This window comes from Colobus angolensis, unplaced genomic scaffold, assembly GCF_000951035.1.
Source record: "Colobus angolensis palliatus isolate OR3802 unplaced genomic scaffold, Cang.pa_1.0 Scaffold42, whole genome shotgun sequence".
Lineage (NCBI taxonomy): Eukaryota > Metazoa > Chordata > Mammalia > Primates > Cercopithecidae > Colobus > Colobus angolensis.
In genome coordinates, this window is record NW_012117599.1 from 6,193,338 (window position 1) to 6,218,642 (window position 25,305).

Here is a 25,305-nt window from a genome sequence, read left to right on the forward strand (position 1 = left end):
TGTGTCTGTGGCCGTGTCCGTGTCCGTGTCCGTGTCTGTGGCTGTGGCTGTGGCTGTGGCTGTGTTGGTGTCTCTGTCTGTGGCTGTGTCTGTGTTGGTGTCTGTGTCTACGTCTGTGTCTGTGTCTGTGTCTGTGTCTGGGTCTAGGTCTAGGTCTGTGTCTGTGTCTATGTCTGTGTCTATGTCTATGTCTAGGTCTAGGTCTAGGTCTAGGTCTGTGTCTATGTCTATGTCTATGTCTATATCTATGTCTCGGTCTGTGTCTGTATCTGTGTCTGGGTCTAGGTCTGTGTCTGTGTCTGTGTCTGTGTCTCGGTCTCGGTCTGGGTCTGTGTCTGGGTCTATATCTATGTCTATGTCTATGTGCCTGTGTGTATATACAGAGAGAAAAAGAGGGAGAGAGAATGAGAATAAAGCGAATGCAGCAAAATGTGAGCAATGGCGAATCTAGTGAAATATATACTTGCATTTGTCATCGTATGCTTTCAACTTTTCAGTCTTTTTGTAATTTTAAAAACTTAAATGAAAAGGTGGAGTAAACACTTACATCCTTTTAGGCTATATGTACTGTCTATGACTGGAAGCTGCAGACAGCTGGGAATCAAAGGCAGGTAACGGTTACCCGGGCCTCAGTGCGTGCTGTACCACCTGTCCAACTCAGGGCTGTGCCATCAGCTCTTTCTACCTTCCAGCATTCTTTTACCTTCCTTTCACACTTCACACATTTTTGTCTTTTTCTTATGCCTGGTCCTGCTTTTCATCATACGCCTCTGTTTTCTCATGTTGAATGTGGTGAAACATGGTTATTTGACAAAAAAAAAAAAAGAATTCTAACTCAAATACTTGGAAGGAGTTGCCCTTGAAATCTCTTTCTTCCAGTAAGAAGGTCAACTCAGATTTCAGCAGAAATGTAAGTTATCTGTGATTTAAAAACTCATTTAAAGAAAGTAGGCTAGGAGAATAGTGTTTTGCTGCAAACTTCTGCAAAAATAATTTGTTTTCCCCTCTGGGCCTGCCAAAAATTTACTGTTTCCCACACTACAGCAATTTTGATTCCAAACCTTTTACTGAGGTTTTGATTGTTGAAAACTGTCACTACTATGTGTTTGTGGTTTACTTTTCTGCAGCCACTTCCTGAAGAAGTCACGGTAAAGCAGCTCTTTTGCCCGAGTCCAGGGAGAGAAACCAAGACAATTCCCTTGGCTAGAGATGGGGGTTGGGGTGCGTGGGGCGGGCAGTTACTGGAGGAGGACAGCATTTTAGGATTCATTCCATTGGAACAGGGTCCTTGTTGAAATACTTCTTCTCACCCACCAGCCATATGATTTGAAGAAGAGAGTTAACTTGAAACTCACTTTACCTATAGAAAGGAGAGACTTCATTAGATTTCTCAAAGACTCTTCAGCTCCATAGCTCTGTGAAGCGTTAGCGACTGACTGATCCTGAATGGCACAGCCTGACTTTCTGGTGTCAAAGTAATTTTAAACATGGTTACAAACCTTCCCATAATTACCATAAGCCTGAACCTGAGAGAACGTGAGCATAATGGGGTGCTTTCATCCGAGGGGAGGCTGCACGTCAGCTCCTGACTTTGAGTCAAAGTGACTTTAATCAACCAGCAGAAACTGTTTACTTGAAATAGTTGAGTATCAGAAAGAAGACTGTGAGAACACAATGCCTAACAGTACCTGGCAGGGCTCCTTCCCCTGGGATCTTTTTATAAACTCTGGATAAAGAATATATTGGGAATAGGCTCGGTGTGCATGACAGAAAGCCTGGACACATAAAAAAGGTAGTCCAAGGTGGTGGCCGGCTTCATGAAACCACCAAGGACTCAGGTTCCCCTCTTACTGCCCTATTGCATTCAGTGAGTGGTCTCTACCTTGTAGTTCACGATGGCGACCACAATCCAGCCACCACATCCACACTGAGCAGGAGGAAGGAAGATTAGTGCAGACCTCCCGGGGGATCAGATGACACTTCCACTCACATCTCACTGACCCACATTTTGTCACATGGTCACTTCATGTTGCAAGGGATGACGGGAAATGTCTTTGTGTCTAGAGGGCCATGTGCCCAGGTAAGATTTGGGGGTTCTATCATTGGGGACGCAGGGATGACAGATATTGGGAGAAGAAACTAGCAACATCTGTCATAGAAGGTGCATTTTCAAAGAGCAAGGGCTTTGGAATCACCAGTGCTGGGGTTAAATTTCAACGTCTGCTTACTAGCTGTAAGATCTCGGCCAGGCCTCTTAACCTCTTTGAACTCTTATAATACATCCTCTGTAAAATCAGCATGATACTCACTTTGTGGGGATAAAATACAAGAACGAATGTTCAATATTTGGTACAATAGCTGTTGCTATTACACTAGTCCCTACAACACCAACTTTGACTTCATTTACTTATCCTGATATGTGGTATTGGTTAGCTACAGTGTATTTAATTCCTACTTCTTTCATGTCCTTACTGGAGCACTAGTGAGTCTGGCTTGGACCAGTATAGTTGGGGATGTGAGAAGCTAATGCATGTCCAAGGAGGACACAGCAGCTTGGTGGATGTTTATGTGACCTTCATCTGGCAAACCTGACAGTGTGGTTAGGGGTAAAGTCACAGGAACTATTAGTGCTTCAGAAACTTGTGAAGAATAGTATTGTGTGGAAACAGAGAGTTTAAGGGAGAAAGCTCCAGGCGAGATACAGAGCTAAGGGGAATATCTCAGGTTACCAGAACGGGGAGCTCAGACTGTAACTCTGAGTCTTTGGACTCAAGGTTCCCCACTCACAAGGGAGGGTTTCTGGAGTGCGAGGGTCGGTTCCTCAATGCCACCCTGGGTTTACTGCAAGTCATTCCCAGAGATATCTGTGCCAGGAGCAGGGAACAATTCAAGGAAAATGTGGCTGGAAATTTTTCCCCTGGATTCGTTCACAACTCCTGCTGTGGGAGGACTTTCAGTCATAAACATTCCCCGGTATGTTCTGGTGTATGGGCCATGAGGGCTGTGAGCAAGACCAGGGCTCTGCCCCAAGGTTGTCACCATCCTTGTGGAGCCAGAAGAGTCAAGCATGGCAGCTGGCATGACCGCTCCCACGCCCTGCTGATGACTGGGTGGGGCGTTGACTTGCTGTGGCGAATGGAATGTGGGCCGACAGGAGTGAGCTAGTTCCCCGTGTGGCCTGGTGTGTGCTTTTGGCTGCACTGTTTCCATTTTCGCCATCCCCAAAGAGGATCATCTCCCAGGAAGCTTACTGGTCCAAGGAGGATGAGACACCCACAGAGCAGACTCGGACCCCATCTGCAGCTCAGAGCCAGGCCTAACCCAGCCTAGTTTAGGTTAACCAACTGCCATCTTTCCCACAGACTTGTGAGCAAGAGTGAATGACCGTTGTTTCACACCATTCAGTTCTGGGGTCATTGGTTTGTTAAGCAGCGTCGTTGTGGCTGTGGTTAGCAGACACAGGGGACACTTGTGTTAGTGTGAGAAGCTCCTCAGGGAGACAAGGAGGGCATCTGACACTCCAGTCTTTGGGGGGACTGGGGGAGGAGTGCTTCATAAACTCGTATAAGCTATTTCTGTGTTGGATTTCATGTTGCTTTTCTCCCTGGGATGCTGTAGACCAGGGTGTTAGCAAGACATCGAATCCCTCGCACAAGTCAGAATTGTATGTAAAATAGGAGCTAATCCATAGGAGATATAGGAAAAATTCTCTGACAAGTGAAATACGAGGACCCTTGGGCTTCCAGTGATCCATTCACTCACTCATTCATTCATTCAAAAAATGGGAGTTAGGGATATAACTGTGAATAAGATAAAGAAGGGTTCCGTCAATCAAAAGGTATCCAACAGTCTTAATAATTTAGAAGCTTATTTTGCCAAGGTTAAGGACAATCCCCAGGAGAAAAAACATGGAATCATAGAAAAAACAGTCTGTGGTCTGTGCCTTTCTCCAAAGATGATTTGGAGGGCTTCAATATGTAAAGGTTTTCCCCTATTGAAAAACAGGCTGGAGGGGAAAGAGGGAGGGTGTGGTCATTACTGAATCCATATGTTGCAAGGGAAAAGAAACAGGTAGGGAATGGTCAGTTATATTCCCCTTGTACTCAGTAAATCTGCTCTTTACATGAGGTGAACATAGAGTGGCTACCTGTGGAGAGTTTTTAAAACCTTTTACCTGTAGCTGTCTGCTTAGGAACAGAAGGAAAGGCAGCTTCTTGTAGGACTCAGCTTTCAGCTTAAGTTTTTCCTTTTGGCAGAGTGAACTGGGGGTCCCAAGTCTTTATTTTCCTTTCACAGTCCTTCCATCCGTGGAGCCTGAATTTCGGAGAGGGGAGACAAGGCTGATGATGAATGCCGTAGAGAATGACAGGGAAGGAAAGGAAAACACCGAGTATTGGGATTAAATGTGGTGCAATTTTAGACAGCGAGGTGAGGGAGACCTCACCAAGAAAGTGAAGTCCGAGCAGAGAGGGCATGGGCAGTGGCCTTAGCTGAGGAAACAGCATCTCTGGCCAAGGGGCAGGAATGGCTAAGGCAGGTCTCTGCAGAGACAACAGCTTAGGGGGTGGAACCCCTCTGCCAAGCACGCCTCTAGGTGCTACAGGGATTTGACTTTAGATATGTTCAGTGAATATAGCTGCAGAGAAACAAATCCAAAAATTTTGAATTTTCTTCTTAAACAGAGTAGGCAAAACGGTTTCTATCATCCCGTGAAGCCTCCAGACCCTGCTCCTACCACATCTTCAAGGGATATTCTCTGCAGGGTTCTTGTTTCCTGGTGACACCTCTTGTTTCCTCCCTTAGGCCACGTAGTGCAGGGCTGCAGTCCTCCACTTCCTGTGTCCTCCGGAAGTTGTCAGGAGCCATGTTCCGCTTGTACGTGTTGGTAATGGGAGTTTCTGCCTTCACCCTTCAGCCTGCGGCGCACACAGGTAAGAAGTAAACCCTTCAGATGCAAAAAGACTTGCCTGCAGCTTCCCTGGGGAAAGCTGTTATCTGGTGAAATTTTTTGTCAGAACTGCGGCTTCCCTGGGGAACGCTGTTATCTAGTGAAGTTTTTTGTCAGAACTGCGGCTTCTCTGGGGAAAGCTGTTATCTAGCGAAGTTTTTTGTCAGAAAGCAAAGTGTGGGCCGAGCTCGGTGGCTCCCGGCTGTAATCTTAGTCCTTGAGAGCCCTAGGCGGGTGGATTGCTTGAGCCCAGGAGTTTGAGACCAGTCTGGGCAACACAGAGAGACCCACGTCTCCACATAAAAAAAAAAAAAAAAAAAAAAAAAAAAAAAAAAAGGCCGGGTGCGGTGGCTCACGCCTGTAATCCCAGCACTTTGGGAGGCCGAGGCAGGCGGGTCACGAGGTCAGGATATGGAGACCATCCTCGTAAACATGGTGAAACCTCGTCTCTAGTAAAAAATACAAGAAAATTAGCCGGGCGTCCCAGCTTCTCGGGGGGCTGAGGCAGGAGAATGGCGTGAACCCGGGAAGCGACAGAGCTTGCAGTGAGCGGAGATCGCGCCATTGCACTCCAGCCTGGGGGACAGAGCGAGACGCCATCTCAAAAAAAAAAAAAAAAAGAAAATTACTTGGGCGTGGTGGTGCGTGCCTGTAGTCGCGGCTACTCCGGAGGCTGAGGCAACAGGAGTGCTTGAGCCCATGGAGGTTGAGGCTGCTGTGAGTGGAGACTGCATCACTTCACTCCAGCAGGGGCAACACAGTGAGACCCTGTCTCAAACAATAATAATAATAAATAAAAAAGGAAACATTAGAAAAAAAAAAGAAAAAAGAAAAGCACAGTGCGAATGTGCTTGTCAAAGAGCAAACTGAAGAAGTGAAGTTAACAAAGTTGCCCTTAACAAAGTTGCCTTTGGAGTTTAACCACACAATACGCCAGAACTAAGCTTTTACCATCTGAACTCAGCTCAGATCTACTTTTAATGATGAGAAGTCAGCAAGTGAAAAATATGGCCATAGTTTTTAATCTTTAATTTTTTGTCACCATAGAAACCTGATTTAACTTTCTCCATAAATGTAAGTTGGAACGGATAGTAGCACTGAACTTGTTATTTGGAAATTTTGAAAGCATAATAATGGGGTAGGGAGGGAGTTTGATAGTACCCTAGGGTGTAGGTCATTTTGTTAGGGACAAATGACATCTTCCTCTAATGTGCTCCAGGTCTCCCTGCCAGAATCAGGATCTGTCCTGGGTCCAGGGAGGTTTTACGGTCTGAGCAAGTTTTGGACCCAAAGCCTGACCATGGGCTCTCTGTCCTTCAGGGGCTGCCAGAAGCTGCCGGTTTCGTGGGAGGCATTACAAGCGGGAGTTCAGGCTGGAAGGGGAGCCTGTGGCCCTGAGGTGCCCCCAGGTGCCCTACCGGTTGTGGGCCTCTGTCAGCCCCCACATCAACCTGACATGGCATAAAAATGACTCTGCTAGGATGGTCCCAGGAGAAGAGACACGGATGTGGGCCCAGGACGGTGCTCTGTGGCTTCTGCCAGCATTGCAGGAGGACTCTGGCACCTACATCTGCACTACTAGGTAAGCCTCTCTGTGCAGTGCTGGGGAGGGGATCCTGGCGGGATGGGGGCTTGTGAGAGTCTTCAGTCATGATCTGGATCTCAGAATCCAGTGTACAAAATACAAATCCAGTGAATCCACATTGCGTCCCCCTTGCTGTTCCTGACATACCCCCACAACCCTACAGTCTCATTCTCTCTCCATTTAGTCTTTGCCCAAATGCCACCTCTTTGGAGACAACGTCCCTAGCCATTTTAGCTGACCCTTCCCTCTGTCACTCTCTCCTTACCCTGCTGTAGTTTCCTTGGGATAGAATTCTCCCATCTGACACATTTGTGTGTGTTACCGTATTTAATGTTCGTCTACCCCATTAGAATGCAAACTCTGTGAGGGCAGGGACTTGGTCTATGTTGTTCACTGTTGAAGCTCATGGTAAGGAACCAAGAAATAGACATAGAATAGGATTTTACTCTGAATAGGATTTTAGAGCTGGGTGAGACCTTAAGATTAAATTAGTCCAACTGCTCGTTGTAAGGATGAGGGAATCAAGCTGGCTTGGAAAGTTCCCCAGGTGGTACGTGGTAGAGCTGACTCTGGAGCCCGAGTCTCCTGACCCTGGGTCCAGTCCTCCTCCCTCTTTGCCCTATTGCTTTCTTCCCCTTTAACTGTAGAAAAATACACATAACAAAAAATTTATCATCTTAAACATTTTTTAGTCTACAGATCAGGGAACCATCACCACTGTCCATCTCTAGGACTTTTTCATCCTGACAAACTTAAACTCTGAACCCATTAAACAATAACTCCCCCTTCCCTGTCTCTCCAGCCCCAGGCAACCACCATTCTGCTCTCCGACTCTGTGATTTTGACTACTCTAGGTACCTCGTTTAAATCCTTTAAGTGGAATCAGTCTTTCTGTGACTGAATTATTTCACTTAGCATAATGTTTTCAAGGTTCGTTCATATTGTAGCATGAGTCAGAGTTTCCTTCCTTTATGAGGTGGAATATTATTATTCCATTTTATGTATGTACCACATTTTGTTATCTATTTATCCATCCAGGGACACTTGGCTTGCTTCCTCCTTTCAGCTATTGTGAATCCAACAAGAACATGGATGTGAAGATATCTGTTCGAATCTCTGCTTTCAGTTCTTCTGGGTATAGACCCCAAAGAGGAACTACTGGATCATCTGTTAATTCTATATTTAATTTTGAGGAACTACCATACTGTTTTCCATAGTGGCTGTACCATTTTTCATTCCCACCAACAGTGCCCAAACTCAATTTCTCTACGTACTCACCAACACATGTTATTTTCTGTTATTTTTGATAATAATCATCCTAATGGATGTGAAGGGGTCTCTCATTGTGGCTTTGATTTCCATCTTCCTAATGATTAGTGATGCTGAGCATCTTTTTATGTGCTTATTAACCATCTGTGCATCTTCTCTGGAGATGTCTACTCAAGTCCTTTGCCCACTTTAAAAACTGAATTTTGCTGTTGTTGAGTTGTAGGAGTTCTTTACATTTCCTGGTTATTAACCCCTTGCCTTATCAGACATATATTTAGAAATATTTTCTCCTGTTGTTTAGGTTTCATGTTCACTCTGTTCATAGTGTCATTTGTTACACAAAAGGTTTTAATTTTGATCAAGTCCAGTTTATCTATTTTTTTTCTTTTATTGCCTGTTCTTTTAGTGTTAAGAAATCATTGCCCAATCCAATGTCATGAAGATTTTCTCCTTTGTTTTCTTCTAAGAATTTTATAGTTTTAGATCTTAAGGTTTTTTTGTTTGTTTGTTTGTCGGTTGTTGTTGTTGTTGTTTTGAGACGGATTCTTGCTCTGTCGCCCAGGCTGGAGTGCAGTGGCGTGATCTCGGCTCACTGCAAGCTCTGTCTCCTGGGTTCGCGCTGTTCTCCTGCCTCAGCCTCCTGCATAGCTGGGACTACAGGTGCCCACTGCCACGCCTGGCTAATTTTTTGTATTTTTAGTAGAGATGGAGTTTCACCGTGTTAGCCAGGATGGTCTCGATATCCTGACCTCGTGATCCACCCACCTCGGCCTCCCAAAGTGCTGGGATTATAGGCGCGAGCCACCACGCCTGGCCACGTTGTGTTTTTTGATCCATTTTGAGTTAATTTTTGTATATGGTGTTAGGTAAGGGTCCAGCTTCATTGTTTTGCATGTAGATATCCAGTTTCTCCAATACTATTTGCTGAAAAGACTGTCCTTTCCCCATTGAATGGTCTTGACATGTCCTACTGCTTCTTGATGGATGAAGTTTTAGGCCTAGTGTTGGTGATCTTAAAAAGTTTCTTGGCTTCGTTCTTCTGAACTAAGACAACCCTCGGCTTGATTGGGAACTAGTGTTTTGGCCTCTGTCTTCAGCTGCTTCTTCTGTTCCTCCAAAGGCTCTGCTTGCTCCTTCCACCAGCTGGCTTCAGAGTCTCCAGATTTCATAAACTCATTTGACTTAAGAAGAACTGTACCCAGGAGTATGTATATTTAGAAAAAGAACCAGAGAAGTGACGTTCTTAGCACAAAGGAATTACTGGTGAATGGAAAAAATTTCAGGTCACATCAGCCTCAGTCCTAGGCTGGGTGTGTGTGTGGCAGGGGATGTGGGCTGTGGGAGGAGATATGAGGCGGAGGGTGCCCTCTGTGTGTGTGTGTGTGTGTGTGTGCATGTGCGTGTGTGTGTGAAATTGAGAATCTTTTCAAATCAAACCCAGCTTGACACTACCATCCATATGCTTAGCCCCAACTATAAGCAATTGAACCTTGCCTAAAAAACAGGCAAATCATCTCCTATTCTTATGCTAGGAAAATGTGGATGTCTGGTTTTACAATAGCTATAAATGCATGTTTTTTCTTTCTTTTTCACAGTAAAAATTCTAATTTTCTCTATGAGCACTACTAGGAAAACTTCACAGTGTAGTAAGAAAACATGAAACCTGAAGTCAGAAAGACAGATGGGAATCTTAGCTGTCTTACTTCCTATCTGGTGGGACCTTGGGCTTATCACTTGACTTTTATGGGTGTTAGTTTTCTCCCCTGTAAAGAAGTTTGTTGAGAGGGTTATGTGAGATCACAGCTTGTGAGGGAGCTAGTGTGGGACGTGCCGTGGAAGGTGGTCAATATATACGTAAGAATTCCCTGTCCTTCCCAAAAGGCAATCCACGTGACTACTGAAAGTGAGACTGTGCAAAAATCAGGGAGATGTGAGCTGAGTCGTGTTTGTCCTAAAGTTTGTTTTTACGATCAATTTTTGTAGGAAAAAAAAAGAGCAGAGATTGAGGGGTCAGGGGAAATCCCAGTGTGTGTCAAACTTCCTTTGCATCATGGGAAGGTTTACCTGGCTGACCTCTAATACTCTTTGTCAACTGTAAGATTGGGGTTCTAATCGAGTGAGAATCACCAGCAGTTGCCATAATACTCTTTAGCATTGATAGTCATGAGGCAAGAGACTGCCCTGTTCCCATGATTGTTTAAGATCTTGTGATCTAGAACCCACATGGTGAGTCAGAGTAGGCAAGAATGCAAGCCATCAGAGAGGTCAGGATTTGAGCAGTAGCTGCCTGGGCCTCCTTGCTTGGTGTTCTGCAAATAAACACCTTACTTTGTATCACAGCAAAAAAAAAAAAAAAAAAAAAGGAAGGAAGGAAGAAAGAGAAGGAAAAGAAAAAGAAAGAATAGGCAGACAAGGTTATGCTGCTGTAACAAACAGCTCCCAACTCTCAGTGGCTTAAAATAACAATGGCTTATTTAACAGGTCTACTGTGGGTTTGCACACACTCAGGGACTCAGGCTGAAGGAGCAGTCACGGTTACTATTTCAAATGTTGTTGGTTGGTTGCTAGAGCAGAAGGAAGCCTGCTTTGGAGGGTCTCTTATAGCCGTTACAACTTCCATGTAGAAGGGTCACACATACAACTCGTGAGCTGGGACGAGCCATATAACTGCACCCACCCATAGTGGGGATGAGGACACGTGGTACCCCATGTGCTCAGAATGGGGAGAACTGGGCCTATTTGGTGAGCAGCACTACTAATGACTGTCATACTTTTGCCATGGGGGTGCCACACTACATGGGGAGTGCAAGTGGTGATCAAATTGCCCCCCACCCTTCTCTTTCTTTTGAGTTATTTTCATGAAGTTTCTTAGTCAAGGGGAATTACCAGATCAATAATGTGAACAGCGTTGTGACTTTCAATATGTCTACTAAGCTTGGTTACTGAAGATAGTGCTCTGATTTATGGGTTTTCCCAGAGCCTTGCTGGGCTTCCCATTTTGGTTTGACCTCTTTGTGGCTGTACAGCCCACTTAATTTCTGTACACCTAAATTTTTTCATATAAAAATGATATAATAGTAATTCCTACTTCATGGGGGCTGGAATATAAATGAAATAACATGTGCAAAGTTCACAGCACAGGGCCTGGCCTACATCTACTCCCTGTAGGCTACCTGCTGTGTGACTGTTATTCAAGTAGGCCCTGGTCTTTAGATTTGTCCTCAGTTGCTTTTATTCAACATGTAGTGAGATTATGCATTTTTCAAGGTGAGAGTTAACATTCTGTATTTCTTTATGCATAAAATATAATATTTGTTCATCTATTTTCCTTTTTTAAGCTAAATATAATACACATATTGGCCTCATATATTTAAATCTTTTTACTTTCAAGTGGTAAGCTTTTAACACATTTCTTTCACTTTTTTTTTTTTTTTTTACATTTTGTTACTTGTTTGGATATGGATGGTTTAGATTTTGCTGTGCAACTAATTTTTACCCCTATATGTAAGATATCCTCATTTTCTATGTCAAAGTCTCATGTGTCTTAGGTAGCCAGAAATTTAGCTGAGATAATTATATTTTTATATTTTTCTACTTAAAAAGTAGTTTTAATTACTGTTTTCTGTCCTCTATCCATTTCCCCCAAGTTTCCAGCAAGGTTTTTCCTCTTCCCCTTTTCCAGCTGTAAGGTCTTGATAGAATTATGGCATTGATATAATGATTAGGCTAGTAAAATAATAATAATGATAAGAATAATAAAGCGAACTTACCAAATTCATTTCTCCATGCAGTATTACAAAAATCTTTTATGGGTCTTCCACTAAGTTTCCAGGAGTTTTCTAAAACTAGACTTCAGTTGATAAATCATTCCCCAAAGGAGCAAAGGAAATATTCCTTTTTACGGAAACAGCAGCTCTTGGGAAATAATTTCTCCATGTGGATATGGTTTCCTGGATCATGAAGTTGGAGTATGCGGGGACTGGGCTCAAGGAGCTCCAGAACCTGGAAGGCATAAGCCCTTTTGAAGGGGACTTGGGGATTTCTTGATGAACCTTGGTGGCATTAGAATCGGGATTGTAGACAGAACTTTGTGAAAAACACAGAACATGTTTTTTCTGTACCATTATGTTATGACACTTTTTGCCCCCCAAGGGTTCAAAAAGATCAGGGACGGAAGTATTGCAATATAGATTTTCCTCGACTTACGATGGCGTAAATATCAATAAACCCATTGTAAGTTGGAAATACTGTTGTCAGAAATGTACTTGATGCACTTAACTTACCGAGCATCACAACTTAGCCTAGCCTTCCTTAAATGGGCTGAGAACGCTTACATTAGCCTACTGCTGGGCAAAGTCATCTAACAGAAAACCTATTTTGTAATAAAGTGTTGAATATCTCATGTGATTTATTGAATACTGTACTGAAGTAGGGTTTCTATTGAATGCTTACTGTGTTGCAGCATTGTAAAGTCAAAAAATCCTAAGTTGAACCATCTTATGTCAGGAAACAATCTGTACTAATCTGGAAAATGCAGATGCAGATTTTAATAGAATTGGGGAAATGATGCCTAATTTCGTTTAGTTTACTTTTATTTTGCCTTCCCATTTATCTCTTTTTCTCCTTTTAAATCAGAAATGCCTCTTACTGTGACAAAGTGTCCACTGAGCTCAGAGTTTTTGAGAATACAGATGCTTCCCTGCCGTTCATCTCATACCCACAAATTTTAACCTTGTCAACCTCTGGGGTATTAGTGTGCCCTGACCTGAGTGAATTCACCCGTGACAAAACTGACGTGAAGATTCAATGGTACAAGGTACAGCTTTAAAAAATACCATTTTACTAAAATGTGTTTTCTTTTTTTATTAACCATATAGGAAAGACATAAAATATCGATTTTCTGAAGACAGTGCACACACACACACACACACACAAACACACACATGGTTTGCCATTCATATCTGTAAGTTCCACATCCTGGGAGTCAACCAACCTCGGATTGAAAGTATAAACAAATCAACAAATAAAATAACAATACAATACAAATAATACAAATAAGAAACCAATACAGTGCATCAACTACAGTCACGTGCTGCATGACAATGTTTCAGTCAACAATGGGCTGCGTGTACAATGGTGGTCTTGTAAGATTACAATGGAGCTGAAAAATTTCTATTGCCTAGTGACGTCACAGCTATCTCAACATCATAGTGCAAAACATGGCCCTTTCTATGTTTAGACATGTTTATATATACAAAAACTGACCACTGTGCTTCAGTTGCCTACAACATTCAGGACAGTAACATGCTGTACAGGTTTGTCGCCCAGAAGCAACAGGCTGAATCTTGTCACCTAGGTGTGTGTAGGAGGCTCTACCCTCTAGGCCTGTGCGAGTACTCCCTATGACGTTCACACAACAAAGAAATCACTTAACTTGTTTCTCAGAATTATCCCCATTGTTAAGCGACACATGACTGTATTTATTTATGGCATTTATATTGTATTAGTAATCTACCAGTAATCTAGAGATGACTTAAAATATGGGAGGATGTCCGTAGGTTATATGCACAGATGACACCATTTTATATAAACCACTTAAGCATCTGCGTTTTGGCACCTGTGGGGGATGTTTCCTGAAATTGATCGCCCAAAGAAACTGAAGGATGACTGTATTTTAAAGAATTTAAAAGGGCCATAATTAATATGTTCTATTAGTCCTTATGTGGGTTGGGTAAAGGTGCTTGAAATAGTGATTTCTGAAGACAGAGTACATAACAGCTGAAGGAAATAACTTTTTACTATAATTTGTCTATAAAAATGTAGAAAAAAGTTTACGTAACAATTTTGTAGACATATTAAAGGAGTTTTTTAAAAAAGCACATGACGGCTGGGCGTGGTGGCTCACACCTGTAATCCCAGCACTTTGGCAGGCTGAGGCAGGTAGATCACCTGAGGTCAGAAGTTCGAGACCAGACTGGCCAACATGTCGAAACCCCATCTCTACTAAAAATACAAAAATTAGCAGGGCTTGGTGATGGGTGCCAGTAATCCTGGCGACTCGGGTGGCTGAGGCAGGAGAATCGCTTGAACCCTGGAGGTGGAGGTTGCAGTGAGCCAAGATTGTGCCACTGCACTCCAGCCTGGGACACAGAGCAAGACTCCAACTCAGAAAAAAAAAAAGCACATGGTAACAAACTTTTTTGTTAAGGGAGTAAATATGGACACAATTTGCTCCCTTGTCTGGTTGAATAGATGTTATTTGATGTGCTCATTGCTCCTAGTGAGAACATCAGATCTTGCCATCAGCTATTGCTTGTGTAGACCAGGGGTTGGAAAACTATGGCTAGGCCCTGGAATCAAGTTGTCTCCTGGATTTGAATGGCTCACAAGCCAAGGATAGTTATTGCTTTTTTAAATGTTGGAAAAAAAGGAAAAGAAGGATATTTTATGATGTGAAAACCACATAAAATTTAAATTTCAGGGTCATTAAATTAAGTCTCACTGGACACAGCCACATCCTCTTATCTAGGTACTGTCTGTAGCTGCTTTTGCACTGCTTAGCTGTGATGGAGACCCTGCAGACTACAGGGTCCAAAATACTTCCTATCTGGCCCTTTCCTGAAAACACTGGTCAACTCCTGATAGAGACCCTAGATTGACACTGAAAAGTACAGTTATTGGTTTAACCATTAATGGGAATTAACCCTTTAATTGACAGCAGGTTAAGTGGTTGACTGGTATTGTAACTACAGGATCTCTATATAGGATATTGATTTAATATTAGAAACTTTGAAATGATTTTCTGAAAGTAGAGAAAAGTAGCCAGCACCTATGAATAAGCTGGCTGAGCTCTAGAATGCATTCTCTCTCTTTTTAATAGACATGGGGTCTCACCATGTTGGCCCAGCTGGTCTCGAACTCCTGGGTTCAAGTGGTCCTCCCACCTTGGCTTCCCAAAGTGCTGAGATTATAGGTGTGAGCCATCAAGCCCAGCCTAGAATGCATTCTCTTTTGGTTTGGAAAAAGCATAAAGAGGACAAATGAAAGGTTTAACTGGGAGAGGAAAGAGCACAGGCTCTGGCGTCAATGGGGTCTGGGTTTGAAACTCTGTTCCTTTTCTGATCTGTTGTGCAGCTTTGGCAGAGTGACTCCACCTCTTGAAGCTGTTTCCTCTGTAAAGTGGCAATTAATAACTTTCACCACCTGGGATTGTTTCAAAGATTAAATGGAATGATGTGTATGAAGCACCCAGTGCAGTGCTTGACATAGAAATGGTGCTCAATAAATGTGCATGGACAAAGATGTTATGGTGATGCTTAGTAATCTTTATTCACTTCATAATAATCTACGTATTACTGAGCATGTATTATATCCAAGCCTGTTCTAAACTCCCTTACATGCAACCCAGTGAAGTAGGAACTGTAAATATCCCCCTTTTTTACAGATAAGGACCCATAAGGATGTTCCCAAGATCATACAGCCAGTAGATGGTGAAGTCAAAACTCAAACCCAGGAGGCCATTTCCCATACACCACTGGAACGACTGTGGTGCTGGGCCCTATTTGGCATTTTTCATATTTGACTACTCATACTTAGATCAATGAAATATCTCCTTTTAATTAAATATGTTTTAAAGTGGTACTCCATGAGCCATGTGACAATTTCCATTTTATCTGTGTTCTCATTCAGAGTAGGACTCTGAAGTGACACAAGGTTATATTTGACTGTTGCAAACTTTGACTAAGCATGATTTTGAAAGCGATGTCCCTGAGAACATTGTGTGCTCATTAGCGTGTTTTTAGAAATTCCATTCAGCTCTTTCTATTTCCTGGAGGCCTTGATCTTGAGGATTCTGTTCTACAGAGACCCCAGAGAACCTTGTGTCCATATAAAAAGTGTGGATTCGTTTCCCCTATTTAGTTTTTCTTATAACAGAATTTTTTCTGTTGCTGACTCACAAAATTGAAATGCTTTTTAAAGTAATTACTGCAACGTGATCTCTTCTGAGCATTGTTGGTCAGCTCATCATGATTATTTTTAGTGCTCTTCCCAGATGCTTCCTAAGGCCTGAAGGTAGCAGTCACGACATAAACATATTTGTATTTTAGATGACTTGCTTTGTCAAAGAAGAGTTAGTCTCTTTTTTCTCCCATTGGGCCTAGACAAATATGCTCTAACTATTGTAGTTAACCAAATCTAGCAATTTTATTGGTTTTATATGTTAACAAATTCCCTTCCCTAATAATACAGTCAAAAGGAGGCCCAAAGTACCAAATTGGCAAAGTAAATACCAGGACAATTCTTGGATTGCAAATCCAACATTGGTTGATAATGATGATGCAATTCATAGCCTTTGAGATGTATGTTGGTATAATGTCAACTTAAAAAAACATTTTCCCTTAAGGATTCTCTTCTTTTGGATAAAGACAATGAGAAATTTCTAAGTGTGAGGGGGACCACTCATTTACTGGTACATGATGTGGCCCTGGAAGATGCGGGCTACTACCGCTGTGTCCTGACGTTTGCCCATGAAGGCCAGCAATACAACATCACTAGGAGTATTGAGCTACGCATCAAGAGTAAGTACTTGCCATTGAGGCATCCATCTATCCTGGTTCAATAACAAGCATGCAGAGAACAAATGAGGGTGCACGTACAATTCCTTGCAGGTCTTTGAAATGAAGGATAAGGGAAAACAGATCCATCAAGTCTCCTGAAGCATCAGGTTAATAAGACGTGTGTGATACTTTGAAAGGTATAAATCAGGGTGTTGATCTGAGGAAACGTAAATGAATTGGGCAGTTCACAGGGTTGCAAGATGGAGGCTAAAACACACCACTCAAGAGAGTCAAGCAGTGGCTTCCTTGGAAGGTCTCCTTGGAAAGTGTCATGTGAATCTTTGCACCTATAGGGCTAGAGGTCACCACATGCCATAACTTTATGTATAATTTTAGGATACTTAGATTTTATTGGGTATTCTAACCAGAGGGCCATGCCTTGCATATCCAGTGGAAATTGCTTTTTATTTGTCTTCCCTAAGGTGGATCTAGCTGCCCTTAATAGTGATATTTCAAATAGTCAGAGCTGCCATTAATTAAAATGAGTTTCATTTGAAAATGGTGTTTTGAGCAGTATTGGCTATTATTTCACGTTTGTTCAACATTTACTCCGTACCAACTGTGTGCTGGACATGGAGCCAGGTGTAACCATGTGTAAATCTTGGACTTTGCCTAGGAGAGTGGGCCACAATTCTTTGTTTTTTATACTGAATAATGAACACAACTGGGGTCTTTTGAGGGGATTTCAGAGAGCTTTGGAGACACACCAAGTTTAAATAATTGGTCTGTGAGGGGAAAAGATATCTTTCTCACAGAGAATCCAGAGATTCAGTTTCACCGCGTTCTTCCACGGACTGAAGTGTCCTGGTTGTGTTTGTTTAACAGTCCTGTAAGGATTCGTTCGTATCAGCTCCTTGTTCCTGGACAGGCCAGTGACTGAGGCCTCCCCAGCGTTTCCTTGGACTGGCACGGTCCTGTCTCTGCGATACTGCGGAGGAACACTAGGGGGCAGCCGCCCTACATGCCTTTCTGTGTTGTGATCCTCAGTGGCTCTCAAGGGGCGGTCTTGGGCCAGCAGGGCCGCACCACCTGGGTACTCAACAGACGTGCAACTCTCGGGTTCCGTGCAGGCCTACTGATTGAAACTGGAGTCTGGGGGCTACCATCTGTGTCTCACAAGCCCCTAGGTGATGCTGGGGACCCTCAAGTCTAAGAAGCACTGAGATCCTGGAGGCTTCTTTCTCTCCCTGGATGCCCCAGCTCCACAGGGCACCGTGAGACTTTGAGGGGAGGAAAAGGCGTCTGGCCGTGGTCGAGAAGCCGTCTGCCCCTCGGGCTGTCCTGCCATGCTGTCTAATGTGTACTCATGTCAGGATTTCAAATGCTGTTTAGTGAAAGTGAGGATGATGAGACCCGTCGTGGAGACAACTCACAGCCCTCACCCCCCAGGTGTCTGTTTTGCTTATTTTTGAGGTGGAGTTTCGCTCTGTCACCCAGGCTGGAGTGCGGTGGCATGATCTCGGCTCACTGTAACCTCTACCTCCCGGGTTCAAGCGATTCTCCTGCCTCAGCCTCCTGAGTAGCTGGCATGACAGGCGTGTGCCACCATGCCCAGCTAATTTTCATATTTTTAGTAGAGATGAGGTTTCACCATGTTGGTCAGGCTGGTCTCGAACTCCTGACCTCGTGATCCACCCTCCTCAGCCTTCCAAAGTGCTAGGATTACAGGCGTGAGCCTCCGCGCCCGGCTGCCTGGTTTCTTTACATTGGCTCTAATCCCTTGGAGATCCACTTCTGCCTCGCTAAAGAGTTTATCTCTTCAATTAGCAAGACTTCTGTGGCCGAGTCCAGGTTACACACTAGTCATCCAAATAGGTGGTTCTTGAGCCCTGTGCCTTTTCTAGAAAACTGAATCTTGAGTATTTTATGGCAGGCACTTTGGAGAGGTGGAGAAGATATTTTAGGTCAGATCGAGTTTTGGGGAAATCCTATCTCGTGGACCTTGTAAACATGACTCTTAAGATTGTGTTCAGGAAGTCTGGGAGGGAAATGGTTAATTGTTTATCATAGAGCAAGGACCAAAGACCTCCTGTCAGCGGAATGTGTGTTTAGCTGTGGCCTCTTCCAGTAATCTCTCTGCTGGGAAGTCATTGGCCAGGGATGCTCAGTTTTGTAGAGAGCCTGTTTCCTTTGCCAGACAAAGGCTGACTCTCATAATGACTGACCGTACTGGAAAGGATAACTTAGTTGATTAGCCAAACAATGACTTGAACCACAGCGTCAAATGAAGGCTTTCCTAATGGAATCTCTTTTCCTTACATCTTTCTCAGAAAAAAAAGAGGAGACCATTCCTGTGATCATTTCCCCCCTCAAGACCATATCGGCTTCTCTGGGTAAGGCCTGCGAGGACCATTCCATGCACCTCTGGGGTGCAGGGGGCTTGGAACCCTCGTGTCTGCTGACCATATCTGGGTGCAGTGTGCCTGGGTGGACACCTTAGAACTCCAGTATGTGAGGCTGGAATAACAAATGTGAGGGAATATTTCCCTCTGGCCAGTTTCGTTAGAAATGGCATAATCTGAAAACAGGTATACTTCGCTTCATGCAAAGCCCACCTGTAAAAATATGAATGTGAAAATCTGAATGTTCTGGCAGCAGTTATCAACTGCATGAGAAGATGAACAGCACGAACCCCAGGCAGAGCCAGCACCCTCAGTGTATTTAAAATAATTCACATCATCAAAACTTGGCTGGCGCTCTGCCTCTCTCTAAGACTCCATTTGTAAAGTGGGTTCAGCTGTGGTCAGTTTCTTGTTGCCAGAAGAGCTGGTAGGCTGCTTGAATGGTGCTATGAAAGTGACCAGTGGGGCTTTCTGCTTTTCACCCCATGTGTGCAGTCCATCCTGGCCAGCACAGGTCCACACTAGTAGTCAGTGAGGGTACATAAGTGTACTGTACTAACAACCTACTGATGCTAGTGGTGGGGAGGAATTGATGTTTATTTGAGCATCTACTCTGTTCAATGGGATCCCATTCAATCTCAACATAGATCCTGTAGGTTTTATTTCCTCAATTTTCCAAAAGGAAAAAGCCACCGAGGGCATCACAGTGGCTCAGTGGAGGGCAAAGGGCCACCCTCAGAGTCAGGCAGGAGTTCAGATTCAAGTCTGTGTACCTATAAAGCCTGCACCCTTTTATGAGTTTGTTTCTGGGTAATGTTTTTGTAGGTCTGATACTCATTTATGAAACCCTGGCTGCAGAGTCTTTTAAAAAACAATTTATTTGCTTTTTCCTTTTGTTTAGTGTTGGTTTAAATTTTAAATTTGAATTGGAGGCCATAGAGGAGGCGGGCTTTTGTGCAGTTGCTGGGACTGCTGGCTGGCACTTGGGTTGCTGCTGCCACAGAGCAGTCCCCATGGCTGCAGCTCTAGGAACAACCACCTGGAAATCTGGGGCAGTGGGCACACAGGGTGATACCTACTGGAGCCCCAGTGTTCTGGCTCCCTGGGGCTTCCCAGCCAAGTTCCCAGGCCCAGTTCCCAATCAGTTGCTTTGAACGCACTGGAATGGGTGGTGGGGCCACGTGACACTGATTGTTGTTATGGCTGAGGAAGATCTTTAAGGTCATAGGAGTGGCATAGGATGGAGAAGGGCTGGCATTCTCAACCCATGGTGGGGCCAGGTGCATTAAAAGACACACTGCAGGGAGGCATATCACCCACGAGGAAAAAACAAGTGAGAAGGATTTCTTCTTCTTTTCCTTCTACTCTTCTCTGGTGAATGAAAAAGAAAAATAATTTCCTATGATTGAGGCAGGGGGCCTACGGTACTACGTCACCCTGCACAACTGCAGAGGGCACCATCTATAGAAAATAGAGTGTTTTTAAGAAGGATTGATCCCCAGTCAGAGTCATCTGGGAATGGAGGGTTCCCAGGAGAAACATTAGAGCCAAGACCAGCCTCGGGCAAAGAGAAAGAATCCACACATTGATCTGGATTGTCTGAGGTAACTGAAGTGAGTGGCGGAGGAAGTCGGCTTGAATTTAGCATGCCCCCTGGGAGCGCAGGGGCCCTGGCGAAGCCATTTAACTTCAGGTGCCTCTTGGTTTTCGCCTGCCATGAAGACCAGTTGTAGGAACCAGAGGCACTTTGTAAACAGTGAAGCTCTGTGTGAACAGAATCATTTGAGAAAACTAAATTTTCCACTAAGGAAAGAATTGGCTGGTGAGGGGTGTTTGAGAAGCCGAGGAGGGACTCAGGGCTCAGATTTACTGATGGATGAGAGGTGCTGGTTCTGCTGTTGACATGCTGTGCCTTGCTGTCCACAGGGTCAAGACTGACAATCCCCTGTAAGGTGTTTCTGGGAACCGGCACGCCCTTAACCACCATGCTGTGGTGGACGGCCAATGACACCCACATTGAGAGCGCCTACCCGGGAGGCCGCGTGACCGAGGGGCCGCGCCAGTAAGTGGGCCAGGATCTTCTGTCGAGACCTCTGTGGGTTTCACTCTTCCTTTTGGAGACAGTTATCACTATGACCCACATACCACTTTAAAAGTAACTTTTTGTGATTCCAAACTATTGGATGTTTAGAATTTAAAAAATTGAGTTTTGCTAAAAATCATCTTGAGAATCAAACCTTCTCTGTAAATACTTAAAAGTCAAGTTGCAGTTGACATGCTGGTATTGATGTTGCATTTTGTAGCTGTTTAATTAAACATTGATCCTTTTATTTTTACAAGTTAAAAAAGTATTTTGGAGTTAATACCTTTCCATTTTCCACTCTGCAACCTGACTGTCAAACATTTTCATAAACCCTTAAAAAGACCCCGAGACGCAGCCACAGGATCTGTAGTGCCCCTTGTGTTTCTCAGGGAGCTGTGGGCTGCCACACTCTCTAAGGAAGATTGATGATAAAAGGAAGAAAGAATTCAGTTCTCACGAGCAGTCATCTCTAGAAAATGTTTTCTCACTCTGAGACTAGAACAATCAGACCTTTTGTAAATGGGAACTCGTTGCCTATGAGGGAGACCATTCAACGTTCCAAATTGTAAGGTATTTTTAAAATCACAGTTTTGATACTTTGAATTAGCCTAAGCTTTTGCTTGCCAGATGGTTGTGTTTTTTGAAAAAGACTTATCACAAAAGATCTTTCTGGATGTAATTTAGTGGATAAAAGCTATGTGTGGTTAGCACAATCATGTGCTTGCAAGTTCTCATTGCGAAAGACCTGGCCACAACTAAATGCCCATCTCAGCTTACTCATACGATCCATTTACTTAAAGGAACCTATATTCCCCCTACAAATAAAAGAAAAATATTCCTAGTAGATCCACTCATCCATGTTTTTATTCATACTAACAGATAGTAGTGAGGTGTCTACAGATTTCTCTAACACTATAAATGGCAGCTATCCTGGCCTGAGCCATTCCCCTGAGCTGTCTGCAGGTTTCCAGAGTGAGAGTTAGCAGTAGAGATGAGAAGAGATGGCACCATTGAGGGCTGGAGTCCTGGAAACTCCCTGCCCTTCAATATGCAAGTGATTTAATGGTGAGGGACTCAAGTTTCCTCAAAGTAGACGTTTCTGTTCCCACGACTGTGGGGTTTTTTTGTTGTTGTTGTTGTTCATTCAGGGACTTAGAAGATGAACTTCCCCATTATCTAACCCTGTAGCGTAACAACTGCTTGATACCAGTGACCACCAACTTCAGTGACGCTCAGGCCTTCAGGAACAGGCTTAGAAACTGTCCCAAATGAACAACAAGTATGGTGGCAAGAGCTCCTAATTTATGCAACTTGAAAACAATAAAAGCGCAATGGGTGCTTCTAATGGAGAGTGTTTAGATGCCTACATTGTGAAAGACAAGCTTGCCTTTGATACAACATATTTAAGTGAATGTTTTCTAACTCAGGGAATATTCAGAAAATAATGAGAACTACATTGAAGTGCCATTGATTTTTGATCCTGTCACAAGAGAGGATTTGAACATGGATTTTAAATGTGTTGTCCGTAATACCCTGGGTTTTCAGACACTACGCACCACAGTCAAAGAAGGTATGTATGTATTTTGGGGAGCACTACAGGAGAATATAACATGTTGAATGTTCCGTGAATACTAGACAAAGCTACTTGTTCTCCAAATGATTCCATAGAGATTCCCTCGCATTGGCTGCTAGTGGAGAGCTGAAAAGAAACCTCCAATTTTTAAAGATTTTTGGTAGCGTGGAGGATGAACTTCGGGAGATTATACTCAAATGAAAAATTTAAATAGCAAGCTGATGTTTGAAAAGCAGATGAAATGGTTCCACAGTAGACTTCGAAACACTCTGCCTGCGTGTGGTGCTACCTTGGGTCACTGATCGCCTGTCTTTGCATGGCCTCTAGAGGAGGCTGGATTGTTCTTTATCCTGAAGATGAGAAATTTCATCCTCCAAGAGCTGAGAATTGGGAGCTACCCAGGGTTCAGGGCAGCTTTAGGGTCAAAGTCATTGTGTGACCAGAAATGTACAAGGCTGCAGCCAAATCAACCCAGCGTTCATTTAAGGACATTCAAAAAGAAGAAGAGGAAAACCCACGTTATCATTTTTGATTAAATTGATTTCATATCAATGTTTAATTGTTGAGCAGGAGGGGGAGGTGCCTTTAATGTAGTCTCTGTTGACAGCCTGAAACTGATGGCAGGCAAGCCAAAGTGATTCCCATCTGAAATCTCAGTGATGCCTCTTGGACAATCATACAGCAATAACATAAATACAAATTGCTCCAGGTCTCCATGTTTTGCTGGGGAGGCAGCGACAGACACAGTGTAAACCGGAAAGCTAATGATGCGTTCCAGCCTCAGGGCAGAGAATGGCACCCAACGCAACTTTCCTTCAACTGTGCGCTGTGCACCACCAGCCTTACACTCACCTGAGCCACTGGTTACAAACACCGATCTCTGGACTTACTCCAGATCCACCCTGTCAAATTCTCCTAGGGAGAGGCTGCAGCCTGTGACTCAACAAGCTCTTTTCACAGTGAAGTTTGAGAATGAGGGCACACATGGGAAGGGTGGCGTTTCAGATCATTTCCAGATGAGCAGGCTGGGAGAGAGATGGTGGTTGTACACATTTACCCACAAAAATCAGAATGTTCCCTCTCGGGGTCAGATTAGTGAGCCAAAGGAACCTGTGGTTTGTCTGGCCCTCATGCTGGGAACCTTTAAAATTTTCCATAACATGAGCCTTGTCACTGCATGTGGCTGGCCGTGACTGATCCAGGGAACACAGGCTGAAAGTCTTTCACCAGGACTGAGAGGTGTATTCAAACAGCTGCCCAGAAAATTACAGCTGAACTTACTTCTAATCTTTGTGGGGTTTTAAGATGTGAGAATTCTCTGGAGCAACAGGCTGAGGTCATGTCGATTCCTGGATGACTAAACAGATTGTGGTAAATAATAGCTTAAAAATGCAGGATTCCAGTCTCATCAACAGTGTGTCTGATAACACTGTTTTCACATTTGCTTTTTAACTTTTTATTCAGAGTCTCTTCCTGTATTTTCATAACACAGAGACGCCAAGGAGCAGAACATAAAATAGCTGGACCCAAGCAATCATGTTGGCCCCTACAGCTCCATTATTCAAAATTTATTTTCCTTTGCTACTTCCTTTGATCCTCATGACACCCATGCTCATTGGAAAAGGGCAGATTGTTCCTGGCTCTGTCACAGTTGGGCAAATGAGACATAAACAGGCAGCATCTTAAACGCACAGTGTCCCACTGTCAGAACAAAGTTAACCCTCAGCACTTGCCCACTTACCCTATGACGTTTCTAACAGATTTTGCCCTATCTCACTTGTTTCTCTAATCCACAGACATCATTCTCAAATATCCTCCATGTTGTTGTGAGGGATGTGCTTTCTGAAAATCAATGCACATTTATCAAGAAAAACACACTCCAATTTCATTCTTGTCCTGTACACCTGCATTGCCCTGTCTTCTTGTACAGTGAGAGACTGTTCAGCTCCTGATGTGACTCTGTTCTTCCCACAGCCTCCTCCACGTTCTCCTGGGGCATTGTGCTGGCCCCACTTGCACTGGCCTTCTTGGTTTTGGGGGGAATATGGATGCACAGACGGTGCAAACACAGAACTGGAAAAGCTGATGGTCTGACTGTGCTACGGCCTCGTCATCAAGATTTTCAATCCTATCCCAAGTAAAATAAACAGAATGAAATAATTCAAACACAAACTCCATATGTCCTCTCTTATGGAAGTGGCTGTGTCTTTTTGAGGGACTCTGTTCTTTGCCTCAGTTGTCGACCAAAGGCTCCATATTTATAGTGGCTTTGTAGTAAAGGACTGAAGTCTTATATTCTGTTTTTTTGGTTTTTTTTTTTCTAAAAATCAGTGACAGGAGTAGATGTGCCTGTAAGTGGGTGTGAGTAGCTGTCTGCTGCTTGTGACCTATTTAACAGAATGAAGTGCTCTGAGGCCTGCATGAGAGTGGAAAACATCTGCATGAGTTTTGACATTCATTCAACAAAAACATATTATGCGTCTATTTTGACTAGACTCGATGGGAGGTGTTGTAGATACAGTGATGGTTAAGACATGGATTGCCTTTCAGGAAGCTAGTTGTTCATTTTGAGACCAAAAAGGATAAATCAGAAGAATCAGCAAGAATTGGTGAACTTTTTTGGAAAGGGCTATCCAAAAAGCAGCAATTTACAATACACACATTGGAATGGATTAGTGAACCGAGCATTAGATCCAACTTCGTAACAACATGTCTGAAAATAGAAGGAAGGGCATTGAGATAATTGTAGACAAATGGAAAAAAATGTAACCAGACCCTCTTTCATATCATATACCAAAAATAAAATCCAGATAGATAAATGAGTTCAATTAAAAAACAAAACAAAACAAAACTCAGCACAGCTGGCGACTCCACCTTTCAGGTCTCT

At 43.5% G+C, this 25,305-nt stretch overlaps 1 protein-coding gene across 2 annotated transcripts in view; it reads left to right on the forward strand.

The window, feature by feature from the left end:
• Positions 1-24,711, forward strand: part of IL1R2 (interleukin 1 receptor, type II) — a 35,925-nt gene extending 11,214 nt beyond the window's left edge. For both annotated transcript variants that reach the window (XM_011956599.1, XM_011956598.1), the window contains exons 2-9: positions 4,804-4,931; positions 6,269-6,530; positions 12,438-12,618; positions 16,207-16,381; positions 18,691-18,753; positions 20,689-20,824; positions 22,273-22,415; positions 24,393-24,711. In XM_011956599.1, the coding sequence (XP_011811989.1) occupies positions 4,865-4,931; positions 6,269-6,530; positions 12,438-12,618; positions 16,207-16,381; positions 18,691-18,753; positions 20,689-20,824; positions 22,273-22,415; positions 24,393-24,559 (1,194 nt within the window). In that variant the 5' untranslated portion in view covers positions 4,804-4,864 and the 3' untranslated portion in view covers positions 24,560-24,711. The remainder of the gene's footprint in view (positions 1-4,803; positions 4,932-6,268; positions 6,531-12,437; positions 12,619-16,206; positions 16,382-18,690; positions 18,754-20,688; positions 20,825-22,272; positions 22,416-24,392) is intronic.
• The last annotated feature ends 594 nt before the right edge of the window (positions 24,712-25,305 follow it).